The sequence below is a fragment of the Myotis lucifugus genome, unplaced genomic scaffold (genome assembly GCF_000147115.1).
Source record: "Myotis lucifugus unplaced genomic scaffold, Myoluc2.0 scaffold_10, whole genome shotgun sequence".
NCBI lineage: Eukaryota > Metazoa > Chordata > Mammalia > Chiroptera > Vespertilionidae > Myotis > Myotis lucifugus.
In genome coordinates, this window is record NW_005871058.1 from 11,887,349 (window position 1) to 11,899,978 (window position 12,630).

The following is a 12,630-nucleotide window of genomic DNA, read 5'->3' on the forward strand; positions in this document are numbered from 1 at the left end:
GGCAAATGGTTGACTCTCTGCCCAGGAGGGAAAGAAAATATTCACACACATACACATACCCACACACAAGATATAAGCAGAAAATCCACATAGAAGGATATGGGCAAAAAGGGGCAACACCCCCCCCCTCAAAACCCCATTATAAACATAAGAAAAGTGTTCAACTTCACTCATAATCAAGGAAGTGCATTTTAAGTTTAACTCACCATTTCTTTACTGATGGAAATGTAGACGATTCATTTATTACACACAGTGCTCAATAAACATCTCTATCTTGCTTCCTTGAACCTCTCTCTGTTTTTGCGATATAACCTTGTAAACTTAAACCTAGAATGTGGTAGCAAACACCTTGGTATCTGGACACCAAATAGATGTTGTATATTATGTGAATGTGCTCTGAAACGGGCTATCAGAATGTTCTTTGGATTTTATTCTTAATCATGTGCTTAATCTAATACACTTAGGGACTATTGTAACTTTTTCTGGCCAGATTAGTTCAAACAATCAGAAATTGTTCTCCTTTCTTGAATTAAAGCTGATTGAAGGATTATGTTGTCTGAATAGCTGTAGGATTCAGAAGCTCCTTTATAAAGAGTTTATTTTTAGGTTAAAAATATTCACAATTTCTTTTGGATTAATGGTATAACATGAATGTTTTACGATAGCCTTACTTTTTCACTTATCATAGCTATAGCTTGTTTGTTGCTCATTAGCTATAAATACATTCCAGGAAGAGGAAATAGTTGATGCGCTGCCCAGGAGGGAGAGAAAATACTAATCAAAATCAAAATGTGTACGCCTTTTGTTCCAGCAATTCCAATTTTAGGACTCTCTCCTACGAAATACTCACCAAAAGTATTCACACACAAGGATGTTCACTATTGCCACTGTAATAAACAATTCACTTGAAAATATGGTAAATGCCCATCAATAAAGGAATGGATAAGTAAATCATGACCTGGCAATATGTTGAGTGACAGCTATGAGTATCACCTTGGAAAAAAATATCTGTATATGAGAGGGCCTGGCAGGAAGAAGAACTCATTGCAGGTGTTTCAAGTGAAGAGATTTTTAAGGAAAAGTTTCCTTATAAGAAGTTGATTAGTGTGAAGCCAGCAAAGAAAAGATGGCAAAGTACCTACAGATCAGCAATAGAGGAAAATTATTACCATTCCTAGGGCTTAAGGCACAAGGGAGAGGACACATATACTAGGAACCCGGGAAATTTGGAACCAAAGAGGCAGGGCCACCCAGGGAACAACAGCCAAACAGGGACACAGCTACCGCAAAGGACAGCTGAAGGGAGGGAGAGCAGGGGAGGGGTCCTCTGACTTCTTTCCTCTTAGATCTGCTCTCTTGTTGGTGCCTCCCATTGGCTGAACCCCATCAGAAGCCTCTGGCAGGGGAGCCTGAGTGAGGCAGTCCATAGGAGTCAGCCTGCGGGGCGCAGAGCAGGCCAGAGAGAAAGGGCAAAATGACCTATGAGGATAGGAAATGACACTATTTGTGTTATATTTTTAAGTGGGGAAAAAAGTTTCATAGGAATATATACAACAACTAGAGGCCCCATGCACAAAATTCATGCATTGGAGGGGGGTTGTCCCTCAGCCCAGCCTGCACCCTCTCCAATCTGGGACCCCTCGGGGGATGTCCAACTGCTGGTTTAAGCCCGATCCCCATGGACAGTTGTGGGCAATCGGGCCTAAACCAGCAGTCAGACATCCCTCTCACAATCCGGGACTGCTGGTTCCCAACCGCTCGCCTGCCTGCCTGCCTGATTGCCCCTAACCGCTTCTGCCTGCCAGCCTGATCACCCCATAACCACTCTCCTGCCGGCCTGGTCACCCCCAGCTGCCCTCCCCTGCCGGCCATCTTGTGGTAGCCATCTTGTGATGACATGGGCACAGCCATCTTGTGACCACATGGGGGCGGCCATCTATATATTAGAGTATGTGTGTGTGTTTTGGGTTTGATCCCAGGTTGGTTCCTCGGCCTGGCCTGTGCCCTCACACAATCCGGGACCCCTTCAGGGGATCTCGGAGAGCCAGTTTCGGCCCGATCTTGCTTCACTATAATGTTTAATGTGAAATGACTGAATTCTTTTATTAAAAATAGGCTATAAACAAAGTTAAAAATAAAAGAGAACCAATATTCAACATTCTCTTGCCTACTAGAGACACACTAAAAATAAGACTATTCAAGTTGTCTAAAAGTCGAGGGAGAGCTTCAGATTTATTATGACTCTGTATGCACAAGACAAGCAGATGTCATAATCCAGGTTGCAGTGATTGTTATATATGTCTGAGAACTTGAGAGATAATGACTAGGCCTGGGAAAGAGAGAGACCAAGGTAATAGTTGTCCTGTGTCCTGGTAGATAAAAGAATCTTTATGGCTACTCGAGGGGTGTGGACTCAGCTGCAGTCTTTCTGGCACCAGAGGCAAAAGCATATGGTAAAGAAGATATGCTGTAGAGCCATAGGACAAACACTTCTATATCAATGATGTGCTGTATGTTTCACCCACATGATCCCACGTATTCTGTGCAGGTGTGCAGACCTGTGAAGGAGGAAATAGAATAAACCTAAACTGACCTCAGTTGATCACATTAGGGAGACTGGGGCAATTGAATAGCTTCCAGTGTCATCTTTGTCCAAAAGAATGAGCAAGTAAGAGTATACCTTTTTTTTTCTTCCAGAAAAGGGAAATGATGGTAGAGTCTCCCTTTAAAAAGAAAAATCTTGCCCAGCTGGCATTGACCTATGAACCAGGAGGTCAAGGTTTGATTCCCAGTCAGGGCACATGCCCAGGTTGCAGTCTCGATCCACAGTGTGGGGCGTGCAGGAGTCAGCTAATCGATGATTCTCTCTCATCATTGATATTTCTCTCTTTCCCTCTCCCTTCCTCTCTGAAATTAATAAAAAATACATTTAAAAAAATAAAATCTTATGATGAAGCAGTGATTATAGCAATGTGGAACAAAAGCCACGAAAATGTTCATTCTTACCCGGATCCCTGTGGCTCAGTTGGTTGGAGCATACCCCAAAAGGTAGCAGTTTGATTCCCAGTTAAGGCACATACCCAGGTTTTGGGTTCGATCCCAGGTTGGAGCCTGTTCGGGAGGCAACTGATCCATATTTCTCTCTCATATCAATCTCTCTCTCTAAAATAAAATAAAAAGTTCACTCTCCTTCACCTGGTATTTTTTCCATATGTGAATATTCCCCAAAGAAATATCCAAAGGGGGGAAATTTACACAGATGTTTCTGGCACCTCTGGTTATAATAGTGAAAAAAAATTGGAAGCAATCCAAGTGTCTAATAGGGAAGTGACTAAACAAACAATGGGATTATTACATAGCTATTAAAAATGACAAGAGGTGAGGACTATGTCAACACAGAGAAGTGTGTATCTGCAGGAACGTTAAGTGGAAAAGAGAACACAGAGCAGTATTTAAACACTAGTGGTTAAGGATGTGTGTGTACATTATCAAAGGCCAGAGGCCAAGAAAAGAAAAGAAGATAGCTGGAGTTCAGTGTTCACTGAACTGCATAGTTCCATGAATTTATGACAATAATAGTTCAAATGTCATGCAATGTGGATATCCTGGAAGTCCCCTGCAGAATAAGAGCTCTAACTTACCCACCAGGCTGTATATTCAAAGAGATAATTTCATGCCAAATTCTCATCAAATTATTATAAAAATAGTGCCATTTCTTTAAGAGAACAAAATACCTTTCTTTAGTTTTATTCAACAAGCAATTCTGAGAGCTTAATGATGTGCTAGAGCAGTTACAGTCTCATGGAATTTACAAAAAACATGGGTGAAATCCTCAGGTGGATATGTGCTATTATCTTCATTTTTATTTATTTGAGTGCCTGTATGTATTAGGATCTATTACAAGGGAAAGTCTGGAAGACCTTTGGCCTTTGTGAATGAAACCTCACAAATTGTCTTGATTTTATACTTTTGATGTTGTCTCCAGAAGGAATCCTATGTATAGTCACTGAGATTATATTGATAAAGATGAAAAGGAAAGGTCATCATCATACTCTAAACCAGCGGTTCTCAACCTATGTGTCACGACCCCTTTGGTGGTCGAACGACCCTTTCACAGGGGTCACCTAAGACCATCCTGCATATCAGATATTTACATTATGATTCATAACAGTAGCAACATTACAGTTATGAGGTAGCAACGAAAATAATTTTATGGTTGGGTCACAACATGAGGAATGTATTTAAAGGGCCAGAAGGTTGAGAACCACTGCTCTAAACTGTGTCAGATGACCATTGTAGTGCACTATGGATTCATATTTTATAAATCCTCTGATTATCTGGTGACATTGCAAAATGTATTATGTTGTAATTAAAAGACATAAACCACACATTTTCATATCTTGTCTTAGAATTTATTTATTTTTTATTCACCGAGAGCCTCAACAAATAGACATGGCCTAGGCTTCTCTACATCTCTGAGAGGCCCTGATCATGACTTTCATTTTAACATGTGGTCATTTTAACTAGGGCCCAAAATGAATAAATACCTAACTAACAAACTGCTCTCTACTAGCCATACTGTTTCTGCTGCGTGTAACTAGTTGTCAGAAAATTCTAGAGCAGTGAGTGGTTCACAACCCTGGCTGCAGGTGCGAATCCCCCACACCTGCCCAGACACTACTCCAGATCTGCTGATTCAGACTCTCCAGGGCTGGAGTTTGGAGATCCCTGTACTTAACGAGCTCCCTCCCTCTTATCTTGCATTAGGGAAGTTGGAGAAGCAGATGGGAAGTGAAACATCAGGGTGCTCTTCTTTCTTGCCCACCGCCTCCCCACCCTTGATGAGACCTGGCTTACATTTCATTTGGAGTGTCAATGCCTATGGGGACACATTTTTCCACCCCTTGATTCAAAAGCTCAGGCAGATACTGAAGGCATCTTGACTAAGGTGATATTTACCATTTGAGGAACTATAACCAGAATATTTGCATATGGACCAATGATTCAAAAAAGTCAAGTTCAAAAGGACCATGGTTGTGAGTAGTAACAAATGGCGTTGTGTTGATAAAGACAAAGTATAGTTATAAAGGTGGCGCAGTTCACTGTGTTCCAGAAAGATAGGGCTGTTAAGATGAACTAGAGAGTTGAGATGATAATCATTTCAGGGAGAAACCAATTTGGCCTTCCTTATTTTAAGGTGCGAGTGTTAGAAGAAAGATAATACATTAGGGGTCCTGTGGTCAGAGGCTGCCAGGCTGAGCTCCAACCAGCAGAAAGCACCCGCAGATGCCGTACTCCCCGTTTCCTCCTGAATTATTCAGACAACTGCCTTCGAGTCATGCTTCACTAACCTGGAGATAGAATCCATTCATTTAACTATTGCATGGACTACAATTGCTACTTCAAATGCAAACCCAGGAAGGGATAGAGAGTTAGAAACATCGATGAGAGAGAAACATCGATCAGCTGCCTCCTGCACATCTCCTACTGGGGATGTGCCCGCAACCCAGGTACATGCCCTTGACCGGAATCGAACCTGGGACCTTTCAGTCCGCAGGCCGACGCTCTATCCACTGAGCCAAACCGGTTTCGGCTAGAATCCATTCATTTAACTATTGCATGGACTACAATTGCTATTTCAAATGCAAACCCAGGAAGCTGAATCCCTGCTGCTGTTGAGAGTATATAATTAGCTCCTTGTGCAGGCTGACCCCACAGATTTTTTCTGACGCATTTGGCCTGCAGCGTGACCTTTCTGAGACCTCCAATATCTTCCCCGCAGCTGGAGATGCCCAAAACTGCACGCAGCACTTCCTTCGGGTGTGGCCTTGTGGTTGCTTTTTTTTTTTTTTTAAGGCCTCATGCTTATTGGATCACATTTTTCAACCACTCTCAGATTCACATAGCTTTTTAAAATACAGGAGTGGACTATAAGTGGCTATCTCAAACATAACAGTTCCCGCCTTCCCCACTTTAAAAAAAATGATTTTGGAATTATGGCCTCTCAAGAAACACTATAATTGGTCAGCCTGGGGTGCGTTTGATGTCCTCCCAGATAACGTCATTAGCTATTCTCAGGAGAGGAAAGGCAGCATATTACCCTCCTGGGAGAATGACACACTCGTTTCAAGTTGGGGAAGAGCCTGCTGTTCTTTTCCTGCGTTTGGGGGAAAAGCGAACACACAATGTTCACTTCCTAAATACGGGATGTGCTGTGAGGCTGGCAGGTCATTTTCCACCATGTCATATCCTTCTGGGTGAAGGCAGCAGGGGCCAGGACAGGAAAAGGCAATGCTCAGGGTGAGGCAAGGCTTTCCCAGGGCAGCCATTGGCTCTCGGGAACTATAAAGCATGCTCATCCAGAAACAGCCTCCGATTTCTCTTCCCGGAGGTAGCCAGAGGTGAACGGTAAGTGGGGAGCCTAGAGGGACACTACCTGAAAAATTGCCATAGGACTTGTAATACTGGGCTTATATCCCTGGTCCATTATATATTTTGAGTGACTTCTTCCCACTTTGCTAAGAGTTGTCTTTACTTGGAAATTTATCACTGGTGGGTGGAATTATGGAGGCATACAAGTAAAATTAAGACCTAGGAAGAGTCAGGAGACCAAGATTCTAGACTGGGCTCTGTGAAGGACCGGCTGCATCTAGAATCTGTCTATGTTTCGATTTCCTCATCTTTCGGATGAGAAAAACGATCTCTGCCCTGATTATCTCACTGGATCGGAACGCTCCATTTCTGCGACTTATTTGCCACTTTAAAGAAGTTCCTGATAATGATGAGTACAGCGGATATGAAGGGGGGAATTTTTGGCAACTAGCAAGGATGTACTTTTACCCCAGAGTGTAGAGTTCTGTCTCTTTGTTAGTCATCTGTAATTGGCTTCAATTCAATTTGGTGCAAGGTTTGCCCTCAGTGAATTGTTAAGCAAAAAATTTGGGTTGGGTGACTATTTTATTCAACCATTATTCATTTAAAAAAATAAATGTATTGATTTCAGAGAGGAAGGGAGAATGAGAGAAATAGAAACATCAATGATGAGAGAGAATCATTGATCGACTGCCTCCTGCACTCCCCACACGGGATTGAGCCCTGGATGGGCGGAATCTAACTGTGACCTCCTGGTTGACGCTCAACCACTGAACCACACCAGCCGGGCCAACCGCTATTCATTTTTAAAAGGAAGCTTTCATAATAGAGACATAGTGGTATTAATTTAATTTAGTTTTAACTAAGCATCCACCAAAGAGTGAGACCTGATGAGCTCTACCTAGAATAGGCAGCAAAAAACACATCTGAGGCTTAATTCTAAGATAAGAGCCTGGAAGAATAACAAGCAGAACCGTTGCTCCAGGCAACCATCTAACTTAGAAAGATTAGTTTCTTACACTTGACAGATAATATGATTTTTGAGTTTTTGGTGGAGAGAGGGAGAGAGAGAGAGAGAGAGGACTGTGTTACAACTCTTATGATCCAAGTCTTCATGTAACAAAAGGATTTTGTAAGCAGGTACAACCTTCCGCTTGTGAAGTATTATCTTCCCAACAGAGCAGAGGCCCGAGCATTGAGGTGTTAGAAGGCTCCTCCTCTCCACAGGGCATTGACATCTTACATAACAAGTACTTATTGAAGTCCATCCTCAGCGTCCCCTGGGAGGAAGAGCAGAGGACAGCATTAGCCCTAGCTGCAAATGCGGACTCAAGGTCCTGAGAACTTGGGCGACCTGCCCCAGGTCACCGCACTGATCTTTGGGAACTGGACACAGTTCTGCGGAACTGAGACCCTTCAGTCCGCAGGCTGACGCTCGCTCTATCCACTGAGCCAAACCAGCTAGGGCCTAAGATGTGGGTTTTGCTGCTTATTCTAGGTAGAGCTCATCAGGTCTCACTCTTTGCGGGGGTGCTTAGTTGAAACTAAATTAAATTCAGTGACCCCTTGGCCCTTGCGTGGCAGTAGCTGCTAGGTTTAACTTTTGCCGACTGCCCCCTAGCGCGTGGAGGCCGCGATGGCGGGCCGCCGTCGCTCAGGGAGACTCTGGAATAATGCGTGTCTGTGTCCCCGCAGGGCATGGAGCGGCCGGCGGCCGGGGAGCTGCAGGGCGCCGAGGCGCTGCGGAGCTTCCAGGGGCTGCTGCTCGACCGCCGCGGCCGGCTGCACGGCCAGCTGCTGCGCCTGCGCGAGGCGGCCCGGCGCCTCCAGCGCCTGCGCAGACGCTCCCAGGTGGCCCGCGTGGCCGGCAGCTCGCTGAGCGCCGCGGGCGCCGTCACCGCGCTCGTGGGGCTCTCGCTCAGCCCGGTCACGCTGGGGGCCTCGCTCCTGGCGTCGGCCGTGGGGCTGGGGGTGGCCACCGCCGGAGGGGCCGTCACCATCACGTCCGACCTCTCCCTGATCTTCTGCCACTCGCGGGAGGTGCGCCGGGTGCAGGAGATCGCGGCCGCCTGCCAGGACCAGATGCGCGAGCTGCTGGGCTGCCTCGACTTCTTCTGCCGCTGGCAGGGCCGCGGGGACCGCCAGCTGCTGCAGAGCGGGAGGAACGCCTCCATGGCCCTGTACAACGCCGTCTACTTCATCGTCTTCTTCGGCTCGCGCGGCTTCCTCCTCCCCCGGCGGGCCGAGGGGGCCACCAGGGTGAGCCAGGCCGTGCTGAAGGCCAAGATTCAGAAGCTGGCGGAGAGCCTGGAGTCCTGCACGGGGGCTCTGGACGAACTCAGTGAGCAGCTGGAGTCCCGAGTCCAGCTCCGCACCAAGTCCAGACGTGGCCACGACCTCAAGATCGCTGCCGACCAGCCCTCGGCGCTGTTTTTCAGAGAACATCCTTTCTCCTAAGGACCGAGGCCAGAAAGCACCCCTGTGGGATGCTCTGGAATTTTAGCTCCCTCGGGAAACGCCCAGCTGCGTGAGGAGCTGAGTGCAAAGGATAAGAAACTGTGCTGGAGGGGAAGGGTCCTCGCAGCCCTTCTTTTCCTGTCACCGTGACATTCTGCTGAGGACTGTCTTATTTTCTGATCCTCCTGGAATAGGTGACCTGAAAACTGTTTTTCCTTGATCAGAACCGTCCAGTCTTTACATTACTGGGCACTCGGGTTTTAAGTTGTTGGGTGGTCCCTGCCCCTGCCCAGGTGGTTTGAGCTGAGGCTGGAGAGGGTGCAGACATGGCCATCCTTTGGGTCCTCTCTAAGCTCTGCTTGGCTTGGAGGCTCTCAGATGGCCTTAGTGGGGAGACACAAGCTTAAAGCCTCTCTTCCAGTCTCTGAGTACAAAGACCTCCAGAATCCAGAGCAAAGTGACCCCCTCTGAACAGTGTAGGAGGGTTCAGGATCCAAGAGAGGCCAAGGAAGATGAAGTGACTTACAGCTTCATGTACTGACTTCCTGGTGTACAGAAAGAGCAATGGCTTTGAGTTAGATAGTCCTGGGTTTCTTACGTACCCTGTCACTACTGTGTGATCTTGGCCACTTAGTCTCTCTGAGACGTGGCTTCCTGGTCAGTCAAAGAGAGATGCCAAACCCTTACTCTGTTGTGAGTCGTATGTGCGATACAGTGCCTAGCACAATGTCTGGCTCATTAAGAGTAGCCCCTGGATTGGCAGTATCAGCATCACCGGGGAATTTGTTAGAAAGGCAAATTCTTGGACTCAGCCGCTGACTTGTGGAGTTGGAAACTCTGGAGGTGCATTTAAACAAGCCCCTGGGTGATTCTGATGCCTACTAAAGTTTGAAAAACACTGCAACAGATGTTCGTTTCTGATCCCCTCAATGAGCTTTCACGCAATCTCAGGGCCTCTCTAGGAGCTTCATGGTCTTCAAACTGAAGATCAAGGACAGACTGTCCCAGAAGTAAAAGATGTGTGTGCATTGATCAATGCATCTTGGGGCACCTTGCCATCATGTTAGCTAAGGGCTGTAACATAAGAAGCCCTTTAGAGGGCAGTGTTGCCCACTCATTGTAGAAACTGGTACAGAAAGGAATGTGAATTTATTGGAAATTGGTCTTCATTACCTTCTCTGAAAACTGCTAGACCATGTATTTTTTTATTTATTTTAAGTTTTTTTATTTATTTACTTTTTATTATTTGCATTTAATTTTATTTAATCATGACATTTAGGAAATAATAGGAATAGCAAGTGATTGAATGGGAGACTACTGAGGCTCTTTTCACGAGATGAGGTTGAGTTTGACTTTCTGAGGCCGGTCGTGCGTTCTCCTTGAATAAGTCTTCCCACGTGAAGTAAATGTGGGAAGTTCTGAATAGAAAGACCCAGAGCTGAGTTTAAGCTTATAAATGGAGGCTTGACTTGCAGGATGTGGAAATGATGTAGGCATATTTAACCCGAAGGTACTTTGCCAGCAGATAACACTTGACCTGAAAGGAGAATCTGTTTAGCCCTGGGTTCTGAACTACTTTTCAGGGGAAAGCAAGACAATTAAAGGCATGTGAAGGAAGCACTTAGACCTCGGGAGCCTGATGTCCTGTAACATTGTCTTATGGGTTATAAACAAAATAGCTTGTGTGATGGTGGCGATGTGTCATATTTTCACATTGGGGGCTGTAAAAAGTCTGTAAGCTGTCTCTAAGAAAGAAAATATAATTTCACTTTCCATTCCTACAACTGTAATGTTGAAAAATAGGTTGAAAAGTCTTTGAGGCTACATACACAAAAACTTGGCTGTATGATTAATGATTTAGCAGGCTTCAAATTGGTTCCGTTTTCTCCCAGGCTTCCCAATGATGGCCGTGTGTCTGAGGAAGTACAATGTCAGTGCTGGGGTGAGGTGGTTGGTGGTTCTAAATTTAATTTTACCTATAAATTTCAATCTATGTGTATCCTGGTTTGTTTTCAAGTTGGTACTGGTTTCTTTTTAAACTGGTGTCATTTCCTAGACTACCCTGCACAGATGCTAGCATTTTAGGTCACCAGAATGTACTTCATGTTGTCATTTTGTGCTGTGTCATAAAGGTACAACCACTCCCTAACTCCATCTTCTATTAATGCTTAAGTTTGAATTATATTCTTCTAGTGCCTAAGCTGTTCCCTAGAAATATATGGGGCACTTTTGGCAGCAGCAGCAAACATTTCCTATCATTAGGGTATTTTGACTATATCAAAGTCCTAGGCCCACTTTACATCTAAGGAAGAGTGTCTACTTTGGAACAACACTTTGAATAATAATTATTCAAATGCATTTGAATGATTTAATGAAATGCTTAGCTATTTTAATAGGAATTTATCGATAATGAAAGACTATCCATCCTCTACATGCCTGTTATAAAGACTGGAGCCTCTATCAGGATTTAGTCAAGTTCAGTTCAATGGATCCTAGAGACAAATATTTATTTCTTTTGTGGGAATGTGAATAAGGCTTTTCCTTATTGCCTACATGCTACAAACAAGCAGATTGTAATGGTATGTTGCAACAAGAAGGAGGGAAAGGAGTATTTAGATCACAAGCATACTCCAGAAAAATGTTCCGAGTTTGAAAAATAAACGTGTTTGTACTAAAGGCTTATTAAGTGCTTCTGGTATTTTCTGTGGTTTACAATCATTTGAATGGTTCTCTTTCACAATAAAGGGGATTCAACAAAACTACATTCTGCTCTATTGAAAAACAATCCTTCGCAAACATGCTGATCCTAATTGCTTTGATGCGTTTGCCCTAAGGCATCTGTCATTTCCAATATGGCAAATGTCAAAGTCAAAAGTGTGTACTGGGAGAAAAAAAGAGAGAGAGAGAGAGAGAGAGAGAGAGAGGGGTGTAGAAGCCACTTTAAATCAGATATGTCAAACCATCAGTTAACTTGATATAGTTCTCATTCAATGCCTTGGTGTGAAAAGAAAGAGGGAATTGAGACATGGAGATAAAGACACTACAGAGATAAAGAGGGGCTCAGTTAAATGCAGCAATTTTTGAATTCCGTGGTTTTTCCCCCCACTGTAGCAAAATTAGTTCTTTCCCCAATTGAAATAAACTGTCCATTCCTCAAATGTTTTGATATCTGTAATTAATCACCTAATCTCATGTTTGCCTGTGTACGAATTAATAACTGAAAAGGGCAGATATTTAATCACTTTCATTTAGAATATTCAGTATCAAGCCATGTAAATCAATTTTTAAAAAGCAGTTAACTCATGTACAGGAATATACTTATTACCTAGAAATCAGACTTCCAGCAGTTTTTCCCAGGAGGCAAAATTTCCCCACAAATCTCCGGAGAATTTCACCTTGCAAATCACTGATCTTGACCGTGCAAGGGAAATGTAATAATTTTTAGCTAAAAACTGGTGGATCCCAATATACCTATATCCTGTTAGGAAGGTGGACATAGGATAGGGGGTCCAGCAATCCAATCAGAGAGCCTGCAGTGGTTGCTAGAGTCAGTCAAGAGCTCCTGTGTGGAGGTGGTCTCCCTATCTGAGTGCCAGCCAGCCCGAGTCTCCCCACCTTGGAAACATGCCTGGGTCCAGATGCTGTACTGTTAGTGGGTGTGCAACCAAAAAAAAAAAAAAAAAAAAGCTGTGTTGGCAAGACCCTGACTATTTGCAAAGCCAGCCACATGCTGGGATCCTGTTTGTGCTGTAGCAATGTGTTCCTGTCTTAACAAGTGTCCATTTAGTTAATTGCAATAAA

At 44.4% G+C, this 12,630-nt stretch overlaps 1 protein-coding gene across 1 annotated transcript; it reads left to right on the forward strand.

Annotated features, from left to right (window-relative positions):
- The first annotated feature begins 6,395 nt into the window (after positions 1–6,395).
- APOLD1 (apolipoprotein L domain containing 1) lies at positions 6,396–11,511 on the forward strand. The gene is made up of 2 exons (XM_014451709.2): positions 6,396–6,408; positions 8,068–11,511. Exon 2 carries the CDS (start codon positions 8,071–8,073, stop codon positions 8,827–8,829), a length of 759 nt encoding a protein of 252 aa, XP_014307195.1. The 5' UTR covers positions 6,396–6,408; positions 8,068–8,070; the 3' UTR covers positions 8,830–11,511.
- The last annotated feature ends 1,119 nt before the right edge of the window (positions 11,512–12,630 follow it).

Bases quoted from the DNA above. Each gene is read 5' to 3' on its own strand.
- APOLD1 (XM_014451709.2), top strand. From the start codon at position 8,071: ATGGAGCGGCCGGCGGCCGGGGAGCTGCAGGGCGCCGAGGCGCTGCGG.